At 35.2% G+C, this 26,398-nt stretch overlaps 1 protein-coding gene across 3 annotated transcripts; it reads right to left on the reverse strand.

Annotated features, from left to right (window-relative positions):
- LOC126831135 (transcription factor RFX4) lies at window positions 1-26,329 on the reverse strand. 3 transcript variants are annotated; one of them, XM_050561800.2, is made up of 20 exons: window positions 26,190-26,329; window positions 19,339-19,422; window positions 16,659-16,719; window positions 15,447-15,570; window positions 14,598-14,659; window positions 14,333-14,410; window positions 13,882-13,915; window positions 13,611-13,709; window positions 12,055-12,132; window positions 11,026-11,189; window positions 10,660-10,760; window positions 9,826-10,029; window positions 7,117-7,211; window positions 6,720-6,837; window positions 5,730-5,846; window positions 5,467-5,601; window positions 4,746-4,848; window positions 3,906-3,990; window positions 2,563-2,681; window positions 1-1,607 (listed from the first exon to the last, which is right to left on the reverse strand). In XM_050561800.2, exons 1-20 carry the CDS (start codon window positions 26,221-26,223, stop codon window positions 1,319-1,321), a joined length of 2,184 nt encoding a protein of 727 aa, XP_050417757.1. In that variant the 5' UTR covers window positions 26,224-26,329; the 3' UTR covers window positions 1-1,318. The 3 variants fall into 3 exon arrangements, with proteins under 3 accessions (XP_050417757.1, XP_050417756.1, XP_050417755.1); XM_050561799.2 differs by having other exon boundaries at window positions 3,906-4,008; XM_050561798.2 differs by having other exon boundaries at window positions 3,906-4,011.
- Window positions 26,330-26,398: the final 69 nt, after the last annotated feature.

Raw genomic sequence — 26,398 nt, forward strand, 5'->3', positions numbered from 1 at the left:
TGAAACTGAATCAAATAAGAAATATTATATATCTGATTAATTTATTTTATTATATTACTTTATACATAATGTTACGAGCAATCAATGTATATAAATCTAGATATAATAAATAAACGCGAGTTATGTACAAATGTTAAAATAATCATTTTGGTGAATAATGAAATTAGTTAAAGAGATATGGTATTTCAGGTTTTGTTTTAAGGAGTGACGTAATTCACAATTCCATTTGCAACACACTCGAGAAACCAACCATTTTATCGAGCTATGGCGGGCTCATACTTTTGGGGGAAGTTAGTTCCCCTTGGGTGGATTAGACCCCCCCCCCCCACCGACTTATCATTGTTCAACAAATCCTTGACCCAACACAGCCCGGATTATTTCAAATACTCAGTTTTTACCAACTTAAAAAATAATTGAAACTTGATCAGCAACCAAGTAAAAATAATCCCCTGTCCAATGTAACGAGTGTCATTTAATTAAACTCTTTGGCATTTCAAAATGAACATACGGCACCATTCTTTATTTAGCAAATATACATATTAAGCTATATGTAATTGTTAACAAAATAGTCATTGGTGTTAAAATAAACTTTTAAAATCAATCATTTATGAAACAGGACAGAATCGTCTTATGATAACATTTTTAGGGTGATATGTTTATGCTTTGCGTGTCCTTCAATAATTTTAACAATGTTACAAGTAGGTGATTCTATGATTTATTAACAACAGGTGTAGACACGTACTACTTTGACTACCCGTCGTAAATGATATATATATATTTTTAAAAAAAAAATGGCACGGAGTATATTACACGTAAACCTTAAAATGAGTTGAACACAATATGTATATATTATTTTTAAATATAGACCAGGAACAAATAAATATAGGCTTACATAAATTATCGTTATTGATAATTCAAACCAATTATGGATCTTAAACATACATTATGGAAGATCAGATAAAGAGCTGGCAGTTCTCACTATAATAGTTAAAAACTAGATAATGTAAGGATAATATACTGAATATTTCAGTCAAATTGCTCCACTCTGAACCGAGATATTAGCGATTGATTTTAGCCTCGATCATCATTACTAAAGTCAGTACGATAAAAAACATAGTCTCGATTATCCAATCAAATCCCGTGACAATCCTACACGACATCGGGAGTTGATTAATTTCTTTTCATGTTAATAAACATAATTAATAGTTTATATAACATTTCAGGTCTAAAGAAAGACCTACAATAGTCAGATTTAGCTCTTACATAATATATGTTTAAGTCTGATTTATTAAAATGACGAAGTTATCCATTGTCTTTATTATATCTGAGCGAAGTTATTTGGAATATGATCGTAGTAAAACTGTTCTTTGTTTTGTCTTTTATAAGTACGTGAATACGGATCATCTTCCACTCGCCGTTTACTGTTTTCTTGATTATAATTTACGTTGTAAAAATCTCCCACCCCACCGTATGAGTGGTATGGGTATTGCGTTTCGTTCGTTGCTGGCGTTCCAACTTGTTTTCCGGTTTGATCGTACGTGTAACCGTTGTATTCAAACAGACTTTGTCGTGTTTGTTGGTAAGCAGGATAAGCATTTTGTTCATTCCTGAAAACATATTTTAAGATCATTAAAACAGAAGTCGCCGAAGAAATTAATTAGGAGAGATGTTTTATTTGTTCTCAGACCGACCTCTCTGATTAAGATGCTATCCTAGGATAGCGAAACTACGGTCCAGTGTTAGTCCCGTTCGAATTTGCAAAATTATGTCACAGTTCTGTTAGACCGGATGTACTGTGTGAATAGAAGAGGGCCAATTTGTTTCAGACGGTGTTCAGCTGGAAAATGTTTTATTGGTAATGCAAGACGAGGGTGGGGTGGGGTCTGACAAGAAACAGGGTCTAGTCGTTCAGGTGGGAAATGAAATGAAATAAAATGGGGTTTGACGTCCTACTGTTCTGCTCCAAGCTGGGCTAATGAAGACGGGCATACGCCATACAGTGTGCTATGAGGGAAATTTTGCCCGGACAGCGGCACTACGGCCTACTCTTATATCGAATTCCAACTGTCAAAGGATCTTTTACGTGCACGCCAATGTGTACACGGGACCTCGGTTTTTCGTCCCATCCGAACGACTAGACAGCTGTCCTTGTCAGGCCCTCCGTCCTGCATCACTGACAAGGGGGAACCACGCCGGAAAATCCGGATGAACTTTCTCGGCCAATGCAGGGATCGAACACCCGACCTCCAGGCTAGCCGTTCAGGTGGGATGAGAAACCGGGGTCCCATGGCCCTTGAAGAGTTGACCTGTTGGTGCAGAAAAATAGGACGGTAAACTTCATTTGATTTGTCGCCCGTAATTTATTGTCTGATTATTAGATTGGGACCATTCGTCAGATTGAGATAATCCAGTTCGGGTATCCTCCAAGTCAGTTCGTACCGGTTAAAAATAATTCTAACAAATGACACACCAGTCTGAGGATTGTTAGTCTAGTCTGATAAGACGAGTAGAGAAGGAATTAGCTGGTATTTTATTCAATCAATGATGGAAGCTTAAACTTACATTCTCATAACAACGGCCATGTTTTCTCCACCACCCGTTTGTTGCTGACGTGACCAATCAGATGGTGTTGTTACTTGACGTACTCCAGTTTGCCCTGTTCTTATCGTATCATCATATAACTATAGAAAAAAACACACAACACACATGGAAATTCATATTAATTATTTAATGATGATCTCAATTTCATATTACAATCTCAATTCGATTTAACCCTGATAAGAAATACTAATTAATGAATAACTGTGGTTAGAATTAACCGAGAAGTATCAGATATATTTCAGTGAATAAAAATATTTTAAGTTACATGGGACATATTATACCGCGTAGGTGTACGTTCAATTTTATTTTGATGGGCGTTTATCAGTTCAGTCACAGACCTCATGATAATATACTGTTTTGATCAGTCATTCAGAAATCAGAACTTTGGTGGGATTTTTGTAAATGTTGGACACCTTAAACAATCACTAACGTAGCCTGTAGATTCATGCCTGGACGGCCAACCTCACCATACAGCGCAAAAGGCACATTCCTTACATGATAAATTATGAAAGATGGACTGATCAAACGATTAAGGATATATGCAGGCGCGGATCCGGGGGATGGGGGGGGGGGGGGGTTGCAGTGGCGAACAATTTGCGGGAAAGGAGAACAAAAATACTTAAAAATGGTAATGATCCACGTCGTAATTTACTCCGAAACGATCCGGTTGGTGACTTGGTTGATTGCCGTCAGTCCACCCACCGAGGGCCGGGCTTCGCACTTCCAAGTGGGGGCAGCACGCCCCCCCCCCATCTGAAAATGCTGGATCCGTCCCTGATATGTAAGAGCTGTATGCAGTCTAGCTTTATTTATATACAATTCTCCACCTGAGTTACACTGTAAAAGCTTTTTTAATATAATCAGTCAATACAGATATAACAGAGAAAGTGTATTTTCCCTTGCGAATCTGCGACTCATAGTGTAATAATGTTTCATTTTTTAATACTTTCTATGATCTGTACGCAATATAGATTTGACCGGTTTCCGTAAAACGTCGTGTCAGAGATCAACATCTGCTTCTACAGTAGTAATTTCGTAGACAACCAACTTTGACTGAATGGCTTAGGCAATTTATAAGTGACCATTGTTTTGTTCTCTTTTCGTTTACTTGACTCCAAGAATTCCATGCACACCAAAGATAAGTCTTTTAATTAAACAGGCCATTTCACTGGCTAATCAATTAAAAGAACACAGTTTATTTAAATCTTTCCCAGTTCCGTGTGCACGAAAACAAATAAAACGAAATTGGACCTATAAAAAAGAAACAAAATTGGATCTATGCTTAAATTATATTGTTACATTACCTGTGCCGTTGCAAGATCAAATGTAGATTGTACATGATTTTTGTTGTTGTTAATTTGGCCATATTGGTTACCATAGTTACTACAGCTAGAAAAGGAAATATTGCTACTAAAAAGAAACATAATTTATATTTGTAATAATATTATGTCAGATTATGATATTTGTAATTAAAAATACTTTTCATTTAGAAAGCTAATGTCACTATACAAGAAAAACAATATATGTACCAAGGCACAATCTTAACCAATGACCGTTTTCATTAGCCCAGTCTCTTTAGAGCAGTAGGTCGTTAAACCCCCAATTTCATTTCATAACCAATGAAAGATATCACGATAATCAAATCATAAACTTGATCTTTAAACAAACAATTTATTTTGTGAACTTAAAGATGGATTATGCAAGAGCTAAATCTGCCTATATTGTAGGTCTTTCTTTTGGACTCAAATGTTATATAAGTTGTTAATTAGACATTTATTTACATGACAAGCTCTTCATTAATGGATTGAAACACGGTCGCCATTTAATAATTTAATTTAAAAATTATTGTAACAACAATGCAAACCGATACTACGCTATTTTTATCAAACTCTTAAGCAGTGGTAACTTTGCTCAGAATAAAGTAATTTGATTGAAAATTTCAATATATTCCCTTTTCATTATCTATTTTAAAACTATTAAAGCGAAAACTGTCAGCTCCTTTATCTGAATCATAAATAATGCATCTTTAACACAGGTACAATTTTAACTACTGAATTTATGACAACGCATAGTAATAAAAACAACATTGTCCTTGTTTAAATATGTTTAATGACTAAGTGCTTATCAAAGAAATTTCAAATCACCTTGTATTTGTTGTTAGTTGACGAGATCTTGGAGAGTCTAATAATTTATCTGTTTGGTTGTATACTGATGTAATGTCTTCATGTATTTCATTATTTACATAACCTTCAACATAAATAATAAATAAACTAATTTTAATTAGTTAAAATAACAGGTCGTCTATTGCTGGCATTGTTACTTGTATATTTAATCATTTATGCATAGAAAAATTATATGGGTAACTCATTATATGTCCAAGGTATATTTAACTAGGTTGTTAAAAATATGTTGAATAATAACATGGGTAACTCATTATATGTCCAAGGTATATTTTAACTAGGTTGTTAAAAATATGTTGAGAAATAACATGGGTAACTCATTATATGTCCAAGGTATATTTTAACTAGGTTGTTAAAAATATGTTGAGAATCCTATAGTTACATGACCATATTATATTTATGCTAAGGATGTATTCATCATGACATTAATTGCATCATTACGATACATGTATATTTCATATAACCTAAATGTGGACTGACAAGGTCACCTTTAAAATAGAGTCACGTTTAAAAAATAGCTAAACGTGACAAATAAGAGCTGAAATCGGAACATTTCCGAAGTCCATTTCTGCTAAAAAGTTATATTGCACGTTTTGTTACTATTTTTTTTATCACCGACACAAAAATCAGAAATGACGCAAAGAAAGAATGAGTGTCTATTATCAAAGTCACAGTGGTTTCTTACCAGAAGTGCCTAGTATGCCTCTGGTGGTTGTGATGACTGAGCCTCGATCCTGATTAGACATGGCGGTTGTCATGGCGGCATCTATTTCTGGTAACTGTATATCTTCTTTTATAATAAATTGTTCTAGAATTATGCCTGCAACAAAGTGTTCGAAAATGTTACAATCACAGGCCTACGATGGACCTAAACTTCTAATAAAATTATAGACAGTAAATGAAAACGTGTGATCTTCAAGGCTGACTGTATATAATACTAATTATTACCTGTATCTTCGCCTTTTATTGTTCGTAAAAAGTCATTTCCTTTCTCTTGTCCGTGTAAACTTTCTACTAAATACAGCACATAATCATCAAACATGAGATGTAGTAGATGAAAAGAACCTGTAATATTTAAATTTAATGCAAATATATATCTATAATCACAGCTGTGTCTAATGCATACATTTTTGCCATTACACAGAATTTGAATAACATTTATTCCAGCTATAATATTGTTGTTTTTTTTTCTATAGAAAACAAACTATGAGAAGAAATAAAAAATAAAATGCCGCGAGATCACCAAATCTGGCAATGTCCCTTTAAAAAAAAACCCTTAACAACACAATGATATTGTTATCTCTTTTTTTCAGCTGATCTGATGTTTCAGGAGAAACAGTTTAAAAGGTATTTTTATGGTTTGCAGATTTTGAATATTGGCTTAATCCCCAGCTAGTTGTTCAGAAAATATAAATGCGACATTGCGTTTGCTATCATAAACCGGGGGGGGGGGGTGGCCGAATGGTTAGCGCATGCGTGTTGTATCATAAGGTCTGCCATTGGGTCAACTGGCGTGGTTTCGATTCCCCGGAAGTACGTGACAACAAGGAGTATGGTCGCCTGTCCAACCTCGTGGGTTTTCTCCGGGTCCTCCGGTTTCCTCTCACTGCAAAAGACCCCTACGCGCAAGCGAATTATTGAAGTAGGGTTGAACCATGTGTTAGTCCAGAAATGACCAGGTTTGTGTCGAGTGGACGTTAAACTGTAGTTTGCCATGAGGGAAATAGCGGGGTTTCCAACGGGAACTCGTCTTTTAGTCTCAGCCGAACGACTAGTCACGGGTCCTTGCCAGGCCATTAGTGCTGCACCACTGTCAAGGGAAAACACGCTGGGAACTTTCTCGGCCATTCGAACCCCCTACCCCTGATTAGTGAGCCTTACTCCCGCCAAATCATCCACATTTTGGGGTTCTCAATGGGGCAAAGATATTCTACTTACCGAAACTAGGAGCACTATGTAATGTCATATCACGAATAACTCTCGTACCAAAACAAGACCACATTAACAAAAACTGACGAGCTATTTTTCGCAACGTTCCAGACTTCTGAGAACTAAGCTAAAGATACAAAAATATTAATTCATAAAATTTCACCGAAAGGAATACAACTGTAACGAATGATAAAAAAACCATTATAAATATAAGTTGAGAAAAAATGTTGAACTCCTTTGACAATGGTTAAATCAAACTTGTGCAGCCAGTAAAAGCGGAGTTATCTCCCCTACAAGTGATCTCGTAAGCGTTATAAATAATCAATTTATAAAAGGTCTAGTTTACTAAATCACTAATAAAGTATTTTTTGTGTATGGAACAGACAAATGGGAATGTTTAACAAACCTGAACTATACATCTATCTACCATACTATCTAACCAATCGATATACGACTCTATTGTAGAATGTTCTTCTAATAACTTCTCAAACTCACTACATACTGTAACACATTCAATATTAAATCATAAGAAATACAACAGAAACTGAATGAGCAATACACAATATCACATTCACAAATAAATCTGTGATCAATACAGATGGAGGACACTCTTTGGGTATGAAGACTATAAAATATCCCAAGTTATTGTTTTGTAAATCGAAAAATAATATGTTGATAAAAAAAATCGGTGATGTTTCCTGAATACTATTTAAGAGAAGGATATATTGTTTAGAGCAATTATATTATATCGAATACGTTAATTAGAAGGCAATTAAGGCCTAGTTATTTGGGTGGAACGAAAAACCGAGGTCCACCTGTGTACTTATTGACGTGCAAGTAAAAGAACCGTTGACATTCAATTGGAATTTTATAACTGTAGGAAACGCTCGTCTTCATTGTCCGTTTCATGAAGCGCGCGTTTAGTTACGTACACATTAGTTCAATATAGATGTACATTAAAATTTTAGATTTGCGTTTACGTAGATCTTACATGTGCTTTGTAAAACGAGTAATCGTTCTGATGGGAAAGAAACAAAGGTCCCGTGTACACATTGGCGTGCACTACAAAACAACCATTGGCAGTTGGAAAATGAAATGAAATGAAATGGGGTTTAACGTCCTACTGTTCTGCTCCTAAACTGGGCTAATGAAGACGGGCATACGCCATACAGTGTGCGATGGGGGAAATTTTGCCCGGGCAGCGGCACTACGGCCTACCCCATTGGCTGTTGGAATTCGATATCAGAATAGGCCGTAGCACACTGTATGGCGTATGCCCGTCTTCATTAGCCCAGTCGCTGCAGAACAGTAGAATGTTAAATCCCATTTCATTTCAATTGTGAAACGAGACCCTAATATACTATTCAAAAAAAGTAGGGGATATTTGATTTTTAAGTGTTATTAAAGTCACCTAATGAAACTGACGAAGAAACAAATGACAAAATGAAATGAAGTTCACATTCATCGATTTATTCCAAATGATCGTTAGACTAAGTAAGGCACAGACTGACCATTATAAGGGTAAAATGATACCCGGGGTCAAACAGCAAAGTTACCACAGCATCACAACCAAGTCAGTAACGGGTAAATCCTCCTCTGTTTGCCAAACAAGCATTGATCCGACGTGGCATACTCCTAATGAGACGTCTAAGGTCATTTTGGTCCAGATTGTCCCATTCCTGTTGCAACGCAGCAGCAAGTTCTTGGACATTGGCAGGACGTTGTTGACGTTGACGTAACCTCTGTCCAAGCATGTCCCAGACATGCTCGATGGGGGAGAGGTCGGGACTCAGTGCTGGCCAAAGTAATGTGGTGATGTTCTGTTGTTGGAGGTAACCTGTAACGATCCTGGCCCTGTGACATCTTGCGTTGTCATCCTGGAAGATGAAACGGCGGCCATGACGTCGTGCGAACGGCACAACATGGACTGCCAAGATGTTGTCCCGGTAGTACTGGCCTGTAACACGCCCTGCAACAACATGTAAAGCCGTTCTTCAAGCAACAGTGATGTCTCCCCACACCATAACAGAACCACCCCCAAATCAATCATGTCTGATGACGTTAACGTCTTGGAAGCGCTCGTTTCGACGACGCCACACCCCCCTACGTCTGTCCAAAAAATCAACAGTGTACCTTGACTCATCTGAAAACATCACATTGCTCCAGCGTCGATTATCCCAGTGTTGACGATCCCTACACCAACGACGTCTTGCCTGAATGTGATGATCTCTCAAACAAGGGATCACGCGAGGACGTCGGGCGCGAAGGTGACCCCTATGCAGTCGATTCCGAATCGTCTGGCCACTCACTCTCACACCAGTGTCTGTTTGAAGACGAGCGCTGATCTGATTTGCTGTGATGACGCGATTTCTCAAGGCCAAGGTAAGGATAAATTGATCCTGGGCTTGAGTTATCGCCCTTGGTCGACCTGAGCGTGGTCTGTCCTGTACAGATTGTGTATCACGGTATCTGGACCATAGCCTGCTTATGACAGACTGAGAAACATTCATCGTCCGCGCCACAACCGCCTGTGTTGTGCCGATCTGTAGCATGCCAAGGGCACGTAACCTTTCATTTTGGGTAAGCCGACGCATATCAAAATTTGTTTTCTGGTCACTAAAACAATTAAACTGATGTTTCCACCCTGGAATTCAATGCCACAATGACTGTAACATTCAAAGTCAGAGTCGTGCAAATCTTGGGTTGGACCCCCATGATGATCCCAAGCATCACCTGCATTCCATGCGGTAGCTATTGGTGCGTTTGGGCGTCACATGTAACTGGAAATGTTTCTTCTGTTAGGTTCTATAGTGACTTTTTTCGTAGTCATTTGCATATTTTAGTATTATGCCCCCAAAATCAAATATCCCCTACTTTTTTTGAATAGTATATATATCCAAACATCATGTTCAGTGAGGTTTTTCTCGGCTATTCTTTGCCTCCCATTGCCAAAGGAAGACGGGACCGCCGGCAAATGAATTAATGAAGTATTATCTCCGTCTAAATTAACCCTACTGTACTTAAACCCATACCACTCGCCCATGGTACAACATATAGTTAGATTTGGTAAATGCGGAAGGAACCACATACACATGAGATTTAAAATATTACTAACAATTTACAATGATGGTATGGTCTTTTTCTGTATATTGGTCCATGGTATATAAGGTCTGTTTTATAATACTGTTTAAATCGATGTTTAACCAGTCGTCGAGCATCTGGGATGTGATATCAGTACTGTGGATTACCGTCCTCGCCGCCTGACATAAATGGTTTAACGATGTTTGACGTCTGAGAACTTGTGAAAAACGTCGTGCGACTGAAATTACGAATAAATATCTTAGAAATTCGTAAGTTATTTTTTTTGTTTAGCAATTACATAAAATAAAGCCAATGGCATTAGAATTTACAATAAGTAAATCATTATTTTTTTTCAAAAAATTTATAAGGGTCTTTGGTTTTGGTAAATAATTGGTGTAATATATATAAAGATAGCTGCTATGGTTCAGCCAGGGTCACTTCAAAAATGGAAAATCTCTCTCAAAAATAACATTAAGTTGAGACTAAATATTATGCCTAAAGTCTCTTACCGCCATATTCATATTAGCGCGATAATCATATTCAGGGTCAAATAACTCGTTTGAAATCGCTTTTTATCAGTAGAAATACTAAAGGTAAGAAACAACCCCCTTTCTCTTTAATTATCTCCAATATCAACTCCGTTTGGCCAGCATAGAATTTGAACGTGGTGATGAAATGATTCCACGATGTTGGCGAAAAGCGTATGCTAAAAAATGTTTACAGAGTAAGGTCAATGTTTTTCATGCCCCATCTGATTTATTGCACCATAAATGTACCCCCCCCCCCCAAAAAAAAAAAACCAACCCAACACAATATTCTTCTTGATACTATTTTGATAGATGTCATGGTAAAAAAGAACAAAGCTTACGATCAAATTTGATTTTCTTGAGAGTTTCTGGTAAAGAATTTAAAGAGACTATCAACCACTCATCTAGTTGTTTAGCAAATCGCCGTATTACTTGTGTTAAACTGAAATGTCAAAGAAGAAAAACATTAGCATACATACATATTCATAAAGATTTTTACTCGCAAGCTGGGTCTGAAATCCCTGAAAATTTGTCAGGCTTCTAAATTGAACATAGGGACAAACTTTTTTAGGAACCTATCCATCAACATTTTGGTAATGCGAACATTTTTGAAAATAATACTGGTTTTCTTTTACGACATCACTCAAGAATATAAAATCGGAATGGACATACTTGACATCATTAAATAAACTCCAGACGTGTCTTACCTTTCTGGAAGAGCTTGTAGAACAGTGGGCATGAGAACACTAGATATAGCTTTATACAATATAGAATCACAAACACCAACTAACATAACAATAGTAGGGGAATCTAAAATCGGTACAATGTGACTTGGCATACCCTGCCAAAAATGTATTAAGAAGTTCTGCACCTAAAATGGAAAAATATGCCAAATTATTCGTAATTATCGTTTTCGCGTAATTAAGTATCGACAAAGGTATCAAAGAAAGTTCACCATCGCCGTGTACTTTGTGGTTTGAGAGTTACCCAATTTCCCTTTTGTACAATAGTTTAAAAGAGTGCTCAAGTCATTTGATACGTGAAAGATATTTATATTTACGTTATACCAAATGGATATATTATCTAAAGTTAAGCTTATTTATTGGATATTTACGTTATATCAAATAAATATATTATTTATAGCAGGATATCCGGCTTCGCTCGGGGGTCATAACTCCGAAACCGGAAGTGGTAGACTAACGCCACCTGGCCTATGTTACTCCCCGGTCCGAGCTACCCCTATACCCCAAATTTCAGACTCGGGGCAGACCTAGTGTAGCCGCCAACCCCGAACAGACAGACTTCGCTCGGGGGTCATAACTCCGAAACCGGAAGTGGTAGACTAACGTCACCTGGCCTATGTCACTCCCCGGTCCGAGCTACCCCTATACCCCAAATTTCAGACTCGGGGAAGACCTAGTGTAGCCGGCAACCCCGAACAGACTGGCTTCGCTCGGGGGTCAGAACTCTGAAACCGGAAGTGGTAGACTAACGCCACCTGGCCTATGTTACTCCCCGGTCCAAACTACCCCTATGCCCCAAATTTCAGACTCGGGGCAGATGTAGCCGCCAACATCGAACAAACAGACTTCGCTCGGGGGTCATAACTCCGAAACCGGAAGTGGTAGACTAACGCCACCTGTCCTATGTTACTCCCCGGTCCGAGCTACCCCTATACCCCAGACAGACAGACAGACAAACAACAGTCACAAATATTAGTATAGATAAGCCCGCACCTCATCAAAATTAGCTCTGATAACTGTATCTAAAATTCTCTGACAATGTGTTCTGTACATAACAAGAAATGTAGCCACCTGAAATGAAAACAATAACAAGCAATAAAATACCTATTGTTGTTAAATTTTGCCTTTTTTATAAAATGGATATGGGCAATTTAACCAGCGGCTGTTTGGCAAGATACGCCCAAATTTTACAAGAGATGGATAGAGAACAAGCTAACAAAACGCAATTTTTCGTACAATCAGGAGCCATAATCCAAGAAGTTATTGTCTGAAATGCGCGAATAACGAAATGGACTGAAATCTTTGGGATATAAAGACATATTTTAAGTTTCATCAAAATCGGACAAAAATTGTGACCAGAAGCGGGTCCACAACTTTCATATTACATACAAGAAGCTAACAAGGAGCAGCCATTTTGTAGGGCAGTTTCCTTTCGATTTTCCCGAAATTCAACCTTCATTATGGTAAACCGGTGATATATTGAAACGGGTTTTTAAAATCTGATAAAAAATTGTGTCCTCTAGAGGATCCATGAGATAAAAATGTGATTATTCGTACAATCAGGGGCCATAATCCAGCTAGTTATGGTAAACAGGGATATAAACAAATGTTATAAGTTTCATCCAATTGGATAAAAATTGTGACCTCTAGATGGCCCACAACCTTGATATACTTTAACACTATTTTCTCACATGGAACCGACATTTTATCCTACAGTTTCGTTCCGATTTTCACGAAATTCGAACTCAACCATCACAATGGTGTAACGGTGATATATTTAAACGGTTTGTTGAATCGGATAAAAATTATGACCTCTAGAGGGGCCACACGCTAAAGACGCGATTTTTTGTTTAATTAGGGGCCATAATCCAGGAAGTTATGGTCCGATAAGCGCGAATATCGAAAGGAACCAAGATCGTTGGGGTATAAACATATATTTCAAGTTTCATCAAAATCGGATAAAAATTGTGACCTCTAGAGTGTCTACAAGTTAAAAGCGTGATTTCTCGTAATATCAGGGGCCATAATCCATGACGTTACGATCCGATACATGCTATCGAAAGGAACCGAGATCTTTGGGAGATAAACCTTTATTTCAAGTTTCGTCAAAATCGGATAAAATTGTGACCTGTAGAGTGTCCACAAATAAATCGTTTGAACATTTCGGTACATCTGTAGACGGGACTGCATGTTTAAGCAACACGTCCATCCATTATCGTTGTCTTTCGTTGAGTTATACACTTGTATTATGTAGAAGCAATAGGCACTTTGACACCATCAACAATATCTTCTCAGTACCCATCTACATATTGTATCTGTTTTAAACTACAGCCTACATGTACACTCAACTAAATGTACCTCTACTAACTGTTCTAAATTAAATCATACCCAACTACGTGTAGATGTTTTTGAAATTCAGTTTATACTCAATGAAATTCATCTCGATTTGGACCTCCTGGTTAGTGAGCCAATGCCTTAATCGCTGAGCCACCGCGGCTCCCAAACTGCAAACGATCTAAACAGAATTTTGCAAATTTATAAAAGCCTACCTTATCTTCACCAACATCTTGTGGCATTTTAATATCCTTAACATCAGGAAAGTCTGGTAATAAAGTTCCTAACTTAGACCTTGGAGAATAAGCAACGGGCTGAAAAAGTTTAACCAAGAAAGAACATATGAAAAATCTAGACAAATACAGTAGTCAACATATCGTGTTAAATATCACAGGTATTTTGAGTTTGATACAATTCGATTAAAGTTAAGGTGACAAATATGGAATTGATTTTATCTTTTTAAATTCCAAAATAACTTGTGTTTACCTTATTGCTAACCTCCTTCTTGCCTTCACCATGACTATAATAAAGAACAATACACACACTAGAATATTTACAAATACAAGGGTCCATGCATATTATGATATTATTTACAAAAAATGGCGGTGTTCTTGGGTTATCTTGGGATAAATCCAGATTTTAAAGAAGTCAAATAAAATCATAATTTGCAAAACCTAATAGTCTAAATTATGCCAAGAAGCCAAATGCAAGGATTCAACCTGAGATACCCTTAGAATTGCTGCCATAGAAAGGCCCACATGATGCAATGCTGTGAAATTTCTAGTTAGCAGTAAACCAGCGTGCTATAACCTAGCACTGCATTGTATATCCCGGCACTTTCTTCTAAGATAGATAAATTATGCTACCAAAATACACCATAATAATATATATAGGATACATATATTGCTCCAATCCCCGACAAAAATGAATAGCTTACCTTTGAACGCCTTTAGCTGAATACATAATATCATAATATGTTGATGTTTCACGCACACCAATCCCATAGTAATGATATCTGAAAGTAAAATTTAAAATATGGCATCAATACATACCTAATAAAATGTACTTCAACTGTCTACAAATAGTACAGAAATTGCATGGCAAAGTTGTGCATTGTGTACCAGAATTATCGGGTATGTCAAGATGAATAAAAAATTGTTAGCTACGTGAAATCAGGATAAAAAATGGTTATCGTAACTTACTTTGACTGGCCTCTTGTACCAAGTCTTCTAGTAGTTATTTGTGGAAACTGTTGCCGTATTATCTAAAATAAAAGGGCAGTTTTAAAGTTCAAAGTATATGCTTTAACGGACCACAGTAATAACGAATATGACTGTATTTATATATATTACCAAGCGCTTACGAAATCTCAAAGAACTTTTTTTGGATAAAGTAAGGTATGGCTAATCAGTTCTCAATGCACCTTTGCCTAAAACCAATACATCTTCTTTAGAAAGTTTTACATTTAAATTTAGATTGGTTCACAAACGTTTTCACAACCAATAAATTCCCGTGTAACACATCAAAAAGAGAGAGAGAGGGAGAAAAATGGGGTTTAACGTCCACTCGACACAAACTAGGTCATTTCGGGACTAACATATGGTTTAATTTTATTTCAATAATTCGCTTGCGCGTAGGGGTCTTTAGCAGTGGGAGTAAACCGGAGAGAATGCTCCATTTTAGTCAATTTAATACCTATTTACATTAAATCGGAAATAATTTTTACCTACAAATACGTCAAACGCCTTTATTTATTTTTCCAATATATACAAAAAATGTTTTAGAATTTAATTTGTAGCAGGAAAAAAGTTAATATTTCTAGTTCATTAAACCGCATCAATGTCATCCTTATCAGTGATTGTCGCGGCCAAGCAAATATTCACTGCGGATCAGTGTGGGGTAGGCTGGGTAGCAAGCGTAGTAGACTGGGGTGAAGACTAATATGCTCTCAGCACTGCAATAACAGCTTTGCATAAGACACCCACACTGGCCACATTAAATTTTATGCACGAACTGTATCAGTGAGAACACTGAGTAAATTCCTCGCTTACCTTTCCAAAACTAGCAGCATTAATAGGATTACTGTCATTACGTTCACAGAAATCTAAATAATGTAGATATAGAGTACTTCTAGGTATACAAACACCATCAGCTATTTCATAGTTCTCTTCTAACCTAAATATATTCAAATTTTAAGTTTACTCTTTTAGGAACATACGACAGTGTACAGGGAGATAACTATGAGTGGTATAACCAAATTAGATGAGCATCTGTATAACTAAATAATATTGTTAAATTCTCTGTGCGTCATTTACATGTTTCGGAAAATATTTTTTCCACGGCTCATTAATATGTACTCAAATAAATTATTTAACATTTGATTAAGAAAACAAAATCGAAATGCCAACTACCCGCTTGCATTTAATCGGAATAAAGGGGCCCATTAAGATGTGGCATTGGCTTGTGTTGAATGTTGACAAACAAATTCTCAATATCTTTATATACTTATAAATATGCTGCTTGTGATGTATATTTGAGCGGTTGTGGTGTTCATTCGGATTTTAAATGGTTATAGATTCCTCAGGACAATGATTTCGTTGCTGACGAAGCTCTTGTGGTTTCCTGTGGTGGCACTTTGGACTCAAAATTCTTTATTTGTTAGCTTCTGAATACTATTCAAGTGATTTCTTAATTAAACATAAATTATGCAAGAGCTACATCTACCTATTGTAGGTCCTTTTTTAGACCTTTAATGTTATAAATACTATTACTTAGACATTTATTAACCTGACCATAATCAACTCTCGGTGCCACATGATCGGTGCGATTTTAAACAGATTTGAATCCGATCTGTTCATGGATAATCGAGACTTTCTTCATTATCGTAACAACGGTAACAATGACAGTCGAGGTTACAATCTTTTTAAAATTCTGTTTCCTCGGCCCAGAGTGAAGTAATTTGCATGAAATGTTCAGCATATTCTCTTTACGTTATCTACTTTTTAACTATAGCGAGAACTGTCAGCTCAAAGTTCAAAGTTGTTTCTTGAATTGTGAATAATACTATTGTTTATTTCCCTTTGAAGATTACCGTACCTATTACTAAAGGATGCTACAGTATGTTTCTTCCGTGGGAAGGATATCGTCGGATAGTTTAGATTTTATGGCAGTTATCATGAAGGAAAATGATAAAAGTGCGGCATCACACCTGTTCCACTGTATACAATTTACAATAAGTTTGAGACATTAAAGGACGGACTTACCATTTAAGTGTAAGGGGTGTTGAATGTGGTTTCGAGCCTTGTCTTGTTTTGCAAATTTCAACTGAAAACAAACATTATATCATTACTTAATATCATTCTCATTGGGATTTTCTTGATATTTCTGACTGAAATATATATCATACACACACACACACACACACATACCACCACCACCACCACAGAATGTATCATGCATATTCGCTTTACATGTTTAGTAGTACTGCATGTTTAATTCTAAAACCAAACCACCCTTTTGAAGACACAGACATTTTTGATTACCATAACGGTCTGTAAGTTTCCCATTTCACATCAACTTTGTGAACATGTAAAATGGAATATCTCTTTCAAAATTACATTAAGTTGGCGCTAAGTATTAAACCTAAAGTATGTTACGTCCAATTTTTTTATAAGCGAGACAGTCAAATTAAGGGACAAATAACTCGTCTGAAACTGCTTCTCTCAGTATGTGATTACTATAAGATATTATATACACCATCTTAACGAGGTGGAAGCAAAGGTCGCGACCTGGACATTGACCCTACATTCTGTCAACCGGTCGCATTCGGGGCGGACTGGTAAGATCTAGGCCCTCAGACAAACTGGTTTCATTCTGTCCCCACCGCGGTGAAGAACACGTGACATTATATACCAGTCAGTAATCCTATCGATATTTAGCGTTCTGCGTTCTTTCAGAAAACCTCGTGAACACGATAGAAGCTAAAGTCACGTGTTTAATGGATTGTTTCAAACATGGTGCGAATCATTGCATTCATGAGTAGATGGACCCTATCGATAGTCGATGTCTCGCGCCTTTCTTCCGGTCCGGAGTTGGCCGCCCTTGTCCGAATACTTTGTGAAAATGATAGAGGCTATGGGTGTTCTTTTAAAATTTACTGCGAGACATTTGGTTTATGAGAGGACGAACCCTATCGATATTTAGCTTTCCGCGACCTTCCATTCTGGAGTCTACCCCGCCCACCTCGCCAGAAAAGCTTTTTAACGCAATAGAGGCTATAGTTTTTAATTGGTGTTTTTCATTTCTTGGCAAAACTATATAGAGATCAGATTGCATTGGTGTGTGGACCAGCCCTTTTGGTTTCAGCGTTCCGAGACCTTCCGTCAAACAGAAATAACCTCGTTCAGAATAAAGTAATTTGAATGCAATTTTCAATATATTCATTTTGCATTATCTATTTTTGAAGTACTATAACAAGAACGGTCAGCTCTAGCTATCTTTAACGTTATTTATGAAAGAGATTTCTGAAAGAGATTTTTCAATTTAGAATCGTCCATGGTATTTCGAAGCTAACGTCGTGTATAATGTCCTTATAACTTATGTTTTAGTATCTAAGAATGCAAAAAATATAATATAATAGATTTGATTAATACACAAGACGCAATTGTATAGAATACAATAAGTACTGCTTATTACTAATCGATGGTTCGACTGGGCATCTCTAATTATGTTCTAATCTTTATCAAACAATGATAACATATACAATATGATGGGACACTATATGCATGTAAAAACAATAATTAGTTAAAGGAGGTAAGTCTTTAACTCAAAATCATCCTCAGTCTTCGACACTGCAAACACGACTTATTGGTCAATTTAAATCAACATTTATGTTGTTATCTTACCGTGAAAAGATGGGCTTCTGGGGCCGGTTTAGCGAAATTTTAACAAAGATAAAATCCAAATTTTAGTAATTTGATTGGATAAAATTAGATTGATTTTAGTGCTTAGCCAATCAAAATTGAAGTATCTAATAAAATTTTGATTTTATCTTTAGTTAAGATTTCGAGAAACAGGGCCCAGATATCCAATATTTAAGAGACAATGAAAATTTCAAAATTGGCACATGAATCACCAGAATGCTTTCGAGCGCCATTTGTAATGAAGCGACTCGATAAACGAGGCTAAACATATCTCATAGGAGAATGCTACCGGTGTAGATTGGAATAACCAGACGCCAAAGACTGCCATTCAATTTGCACTCTTCGCGTATTTTCGCCGAACATAAATGATTAGAAATTACAGAAACGATTGAATGTAAATCAGTTCATATACATTCATATTAAATTATTATAGGCGTTGAGATCCATTTGTGTCCATTTCTAGGTGCCAAAGAATAGCGATTTAGTCCCTTTAAAGAAAAGCAATAAGAGACATGTCACTTTAAGGAGGTGTAACATAAGTAATGTAAAATTATTATAAGGATTGAGGTTGAAAAAGTTAATGTTGTTCTTCTCGAAGTAAAATAGCAGTCCATACATTCAGCCGTTGTTCATATAACAAACACTGTCCTCGTATAACGCATCACATATATAATAAAATAGAAGATGGAGAAATCATACTCCATCAATATCTGTAAATCTACAAAGAAGATTGATTATTTCTGACAGATTCGTGGATCACGATAACTTCAAAGACCACCAGGACTATCACACCGTATTTTAACCCGATTCCTTGAAAGTTTGTATTTTGAGTAGTGATATATAAAATCAAGCCAATCGGTCTTGGCTACAAGTAAAAGTAAGACGTCCAATGGACGAATTCGTCTTAATCGAGTCTACATAGAAGTAATCATGGAACGCATCCAAATATTGGCACTATTGAAATGCAGAGTTCATAGACTGTATAATGGGAGGAATTATTTCTAACATTATTCATATTTACCCTTTTCTTCATTATCATCCGAATTAGAATCAGGTTTATCAGTTCTTCTAGTCTCTTCTATACACTGATCTAATCCCATCCAATCTACAATATAATATTTTATTCAAAATTGAATTTTAATTAAATTATTTGTTTAGATTTTAACGAGCTTCCTTGCAAAAAAAGAAAGGGTGGATTTAATTAAATCTCTCGTGTTAATTACTGTTGAGAAATGGAAATATGACTAAATCTGGAAATTTGAAACCAACTGTTCGGTTTAAGTAAATGGTTAAACTACAATTAGTAACCATATCAATTTCCGTGTTATCAAAACAGAATCAAAATGTTAAAAATGTATCTACGATGTGTGATTTTCTTGACAACTTGATTTATGTATACAATCTAATATACCATCATACAATTATACCACCATATAAATATATACAATTATGCATAAAATGGGAATGATTCAACTGACAAGATCGCTTTCATGGGTTTATGTTGATTTGATTGGTTTGCTGACAATTTGTTTCAGTTCAAAATTTTACGGATTATTACCAATATAGAGATATAAATGAATTATTATAACCGTGTCTATACAGACAACCAAAAATGAAACTAAAATTAGTAAACAAACTGAATTCCGATAAATCTTTCGAAACAAAGCTGCAATCATTTAAAGCTTATCCCATTATTAATCGAAATAGAGCACCATGCAGGTGAAGCCAATTCATTTATACCTAAATCAAAGTAACAAAGGAAAACAGCTAGTCCAATTATAATTAGAATTCAATATAACACTGTATACATTCGAACGATCGGCAAATAAGTTGAAATAACATATGAGTGATTTCGGCAACTTATAGTATTAAACGGTTAGCGCAGGGATTCATCCACCATCGAATCATTGGATCCGACTAGACTTTCCCCAGGTGACCAGATCCTTCTGTTTCGCCGCAATAAAATTTTTAGGCAATAAAAATGTACCATAGTCTTGAAATAACCGTGTTTGTGATGAGAGAACGTTAAACACCCTTCCTCTCTAGAGATAGAGCAAAAAAATGTTTCACTTTATTGAATTTAATTTTCTGTGGATTTGTGAAAGCATAGGAATAACGAATGAAGTCTAGGAGAGTGTGTTGGTTGGTATCCCTGTCAATCGCTGCACGCTGATGTGTGTAGTAATTTGTATTTACTAAACGGGTAATAAATATTATTCATATAACCAGCATGAAGTGTTCAGACACTAGTCGCCTATCATTGACGTGAGAACTTGTAGTCACAGTGTGACATTTAATTATAGTCTCTCATAAATATACATTAATAACCACATTAAACAGTAGCAAACTAACAATAATATAGGCAAGCATATTCTGTGAACTTTCTTTACCGTAAAAACTAGATACTTAATGATCATAATCCTTACCCTAACCCTAGGCTTATCACCAGAACTTCAATGGTTCACAACCGTTCCTCACGATTTTTAAGACTATATTTCAGAGTGTAGTTCAAAATCTGAGACAAGAGAAAATTTAGTATCAATGTCAGAATTGGAACAAGACAGTAAAATCTTTTAAAGATACATTATGGCAGATTAGATAAAGAGCTGGCAGTTCTCACTATAATAGTTAAAAACTAAATAATGTAATGGGAATTTGCTGAAAATCTCAGTCAAATTGATCCACTCTGAACCGAGATTTTAGCGATTGATTTTTCGGTCTAGCCTTGATGATCATTACTAAAGTCGGTACGATAAAAAAACATAGTCTCGATTTTCCATTTCATGATTAAATCATGAATGGAAGTCGAACAGCAAATCGGAACCTAATCCAATAAACATCGCAGGCTAGCGATGACATCGAGAGTTGATTATGGTCAGGATACGTTAATTAATGTCTAATTAATAATTTAGATAACATTTCAGGCCCAAAGAAAGACATGCAATATTTTTAAGTAATTGTCTTTTAGCTTGGTTTATATTTATTTTATACTTCACGGTTACAGCAGATCTTAAGGGGTGGAGAATGTGAATAAACACCACACAGTCAACATGTCTACCAAATTTAGTTGTGATTAAAACAGTGGTTTTAAGGAGAGCTTTGTCAGTTGGTTGGTGATAATGGTTTCTACGGATATCCCCCGTCCCCTTCAATCCTTTATCGGAAATACAAACACCATACCTATATGTTCTGTCAAGAGGTTAAGAACATCCAACATCGCCCTTTCCTATCACTACTGAAATGAGCACATCATCCAAGCTGTAGCCTAATACTCTCTTGCTAAAGTCTTTGAATCGCATCAGAATAAGTCGAAAATGTTTTGAAATATATTATTCGCAGAATTTGCTATAAACAGGTCGAGTATCTATTTTTTTTTAAAATCCAATATATTCTGAAAAACTGCAAACTAAAAACAAAAAGAGAGAAAAGAAAAAATCGGCTGAAATAGCGGTACCTTATTTAGCTCTGGGTGTTTAAAAAAAGTAATAAAACACTTTTTGGAGAAGATATGAACAGCGTGACGTATTGTTTTCGCGGCGTCATACTGTTTTACGTCACAGCACGCGAAGCAAACTTCTTTAATCTTTTTCAATAAAAGATTTTTGTGAAGGGTATAATGTTTAATAGCATTATTACTTAGATACACGCTTTTGTGAAGGAGGTTCAAATCGTTTACCTAATCGTAAACTCTTTTTTTTTGTTTGTTTTAAAGGTACTGATAATAAAAACTTTAGGTTTAATCGTTTTCATTAAACCGGCGCATATCAAAAAGTCATGGGATAATATACCCACAAATGGGGTTTAACTTCAAATTAATTTCAGTAAAACACATATTTATTACTTTGTATTTAATGAATAGAATTCTAAAACTTTAAAACCTCTGAACTCTATGTAGAACAACCCTCACCCATAAAACTGTGTAATCTAAAGATCAACATTATGGTTCAACTATTTATCCATTTTATCAAAAGGTGTGTTATTGCGAATAAAGAAAAAATTATAGACCCTGGTTGCAAAATAAGTACACACAAAATTAAATTAAAGTTTGTCGTGCATTGCTCAGAAGGCGTGCAGTACTTGTGCGATGTTACATGGCAACGTTAGCTAACCATCGCATCATAATGTCCAATATCTGGGCTAAAAGATTAAAAAAAAAACCAAAAAAAAAAACCCCAACCCCACGGTACAATGAGTCTCGCTTAACCTAATCTAATGTATAATTTTTCTGGCGACAAATATCTTCGGCTGTTATTTGAATATATTTTCAATCTGATGTCTATATATTAGAATCTAAACTGTCAAGGATATTATATTCCTAATCTCATTTCTGTTTTATTTATTCATTTATTTATCTACTTTTTAAATGGAAAATTTCTTTAAGAATTCTATTTTTCTTACACTCAATTATCATAAATCTAAGATTTCCTTTTCCATTCCCCAAATGTAGGTTATTAAAGCTCCTATAGCGGATTAAAATAAGTCTACCTGTACAGTTCTAGATTCATTCAGTCGTTTTCATAAAAGAAGAAAACAGACGAGTGTCAATGATACCGGGTTTAACTTTAGAGGATAAAGGGGTCATAAAATGAATCTCATGTAGGTGAATAAATTAAAATTTTATGAATGATTTTGTGATTGTAAGGGGATTACAAAACGTCATTAATTCTTTCACCGTGAAACCTCACTTACTACAGCGGCTGAATATAGTGCAGTCTCCCTACACAAGATTTTAATGGGTTCAAACTTCTACGAGCACTTTTCAGTAGAGGTGGTTAATTCGCTATAATCCCTTTTTGTGTTCCCGTGGTTCAGGTTTGTCGTTATTATATGTGGACCCATGTGATAGCCCTGTGTGGTTTTTACTGCCCTATTTCTTTAGAATCAACGGAAGTTATAAAGAATATGAACTTAAAGCGCGGCGTGTGTGAAGAGTATGAAAAATGGTCACCCTGACAACTTATCTCGTGCATAAAGAAAATACCGTTATATTGTCGTTATATTTGTTGACATAAATAGAAAGGGGGTATATTCTAGTATATAAAAGCAAATAATAGAAAGTGACAATATAGTAGTTGCTAAGAATTGAATATGTAGTTAAACGGTCTGTAAACAAATTAGTCCTTCTATACGTCGCATATAATTTGTCAGCAATCATAAGCTTATTATTATGACAATATTGTAAAGACCATAGTCCAAATAAATTTCAATACATGGCAAAGGTGAAACAAATATATTTTTTATTACTTTTCGTTTCACTGCACCTTAAATGTGTTTATATATTTCTATTATGTTTTGTTATTATTTATCATGTGAAGGCTACATACAACAAATCATGTATAGACTTTCAATAGATTTGTGTGGTCTATATATGTTCGCTTATACGGCAACTTTTTCTCTTTACTATTTGTAAGAAAAGGCTCGATGGGTTATTGTCCGCTCGATTTTAATAAGAACTTTATATTTTCACGCCAATAATGATAAAATTTGCATTTTTTATATTGAACGGCAATAAGATCTATGCCTGCAATGAAAAGCAATGATAAAATTTGAATTTAAAACGTTATGTTCGCCATCATGAGCTATATGATTTATATAGTATATCGTTTGTCGAATTTAGTATTTGTCAAGACTATAATACCCTTATTTTAAGAAATCGAATTTTTATTTTGACAATCTTAGATTTTAACACGATTCAACTGTTAGATTTCAGAGAAAATGATGCAAATTCAATTTCATTGTGGAAATTAACCGTTCCTTTATAAATGCTGTTGGCTAATATTAATTACTATTCAACTATTACAGAAATCAAACAAATGTTACACAACATCATGTTATATAAACACTGTCATTTACTTCTCATATTTATTCCCCTTCAAATCTAAATACTCTAAAGATTACCATTTGGTCGCACTTTTCCATCGGTGAAATTAAACACAGTTTTGTTTAAAATTTAGAATTTAACTAAGACAACGTTTGAAGAAACTGAAGTAAAATTCTTTAGGATACTGCCTGATCTTCCAAAATGAATACAGTATTTATATTCTTATTTAAAATAGGTTATTAATCAATATTTGTATACTAATTCAAAGATATGGTTTCAAATTTCTAATAAATCTCATAAACAGCAGAAATTTGAATATGCCGTTACAGATTAATGAAAAGTTATATTTTACTATCCAATAAGTTGGACTATTTACGATAATCATTTCATTTCAGACGAAGATTCAGATTTTCCTATAGAGTTTATGCGGTCTTTTTATTAGGATTTTCACGTTCATCATTTTATCGTACTGAAAAAAAAATCAGTGACGGTATCCACAATAATAATAACATATGCATTGTAGGAATTGAATAGCCCAAGTAAAATGTCTTATCAAATAACAGACTAGCACCTTTCATATTAAAAAAATCAATGACTATTTCCACTCCAGATTTATTAAAATTTGGAGTAAAAGCGAAAGCATATGAAAAATAACTTTATGCATGATTACATTTTCAATAATAATAATAAACTAATACTACTAATAAACTCTACTCTTTTATCAAAAAATAAATATATATTGATACATTATTGTGTTTAAGAAAACTTGATTATAAGAAATATATTTGAGACGATTATATGTAAACATACAAAGAAAGTATGTTTTAATATGTACGAACATGTAGGAACATTTTTCCTTTCATTGTATGACAAATTATTCGCACGTGTTCGATTTCATTGAAACACAAATTTCCACGGGTCAACTTTATCATGTACATGCTTGTTTGACTTTAGTGAACTAAAACTGTGGAATGATAATAAAATAATATCAAGAAAACATCTAACATTTAAAATCAGGATTTTTTTTTCTTTTTGAAAGTAAAATCCGTTACATAATACCTTTGGTGTTAATTGTTCGATTTACCCCCCTCTAACGACGCACGCGAGTAACTCCCCTATAATAAATATCAAATTAACGCGTAAAATTACTCCCGGGATAGGCGTAGATTTATTTCAAGTCACCGCCGTTTGTAGTTAGACCACCCTTCGTGTCTCCAGCGGTCATAACAGTTAACCCTTAAAGAATCATTAGAAAAAGTCAAACCACCTATGAAAAAAAACAACAGACAATAAGATCTTAAATATAGGAAAAAGAGACAGCATCTTAATTTTCCGCAATAAAAGGCCGAATAAATTTTTTTGAATTAATTAATAAATTCAATCATAAAGAAGAACGGGTACTTTATAGCAATAATAATAATATTACCTTAAAACTTAAGCATAAAAGAGGGTGAAGTTTATTTTAGGTCTGTATATAGATTTAGATTTAGAACGTACTCCAAATAACAGTAAACCCTTCCTGTAATTGTTTCTTTTCTTGTATTAGTTTTTTTTAAATATAGGGGGAAAAACGAAAACCAACATTGACATCATTTTACGATCCCAATTTTCAAAAGTGTAAAAATATCGGCTTTAGTTTGTTTCAAATTAATGAAATATTGTGTTTTAAGAAATAAAACGAAATCAAAACAAGTAGGAGTAAGAAAATCTTACACTCTAATGTTTCTTGGCACAAAATATGTTGAGGTTCTTATTCAATCTGTTTATACTTATGAAATCAATAAAAGGTACTAAATATGTAAGAAAGAAAGATTATTCCGTGCTAAGATCAAACACAATATGGGTTTTGTTTAATCCACGACATTCTTTTCCTTATCTTCAGCGGTCTTTAGAATATCACTTGGGAGACATGCATGGAATAAAGCACCCAGGGTGATAGCTTTCAGTGCCCTGGTGATAATCTTCTTCAAGAATGCTCCCCGGCGACCAGTATGCGTCAAAAGCTAATATGACTTAAGAAAGACAGCACAAATATAAAATAACCGTCCTACCTGTTCCATCCACTGGTGGTCCGAAGGCGTCCATAGTAAAGTCGTCTGCGAATGTCTTGTGAAATACGAAACTGTGGATTATTTAGAACAATTGGTGATCTGGAGCCGATAAAATTCAGAAAGTGTTGTTGTTAACATGTATTCTGTATCCTCTTGCTAATTTCATTGAAAAGCAAGTTGTAAGCTACACTTCATGGTCTTTAGGGATG

Source organism: Patella vulgata, chromosome 8 (genome assembly GCF_932274485.2).
Source record: "Patella vulgata chromosome 8, xgPatVulg1.2, whole genome shotgun sequence".
In the NCBI taxonomy this organism is placed as follows: domain Eukaryota; kingdom Metazoa; phylum Mollusca; class Gastropoda; family Patellidae; genus Patella; species Patella vulgata.

What these genes read in the sequence shown, in the direction of transcription:
- LOC126831135 (XM_050561798.2), bottom strand. Translation starts at nt 26,223, where the DNA reads ATGGACGCCTTCGGACCACCAGTGGATGGAACAG. An exon ending in TAGATAGATGTATAGTTCAG is followed by an intron (nt 6,838 to 7,116) that starts GTTTGTTAAACA and finishes TTGTATCTTTAG; the next exon opens with CTTAGTTCTCAGAAGTCTGG. An exon ending in ACATAGTGCTCCTAGTTTCG is followed by an intron (nt 5,847 to 6,719) that starts GTAAGTAGAATA and finishes TAAATATTACAG; the next exon opens with GTTCTTTTCATCTACTACAT.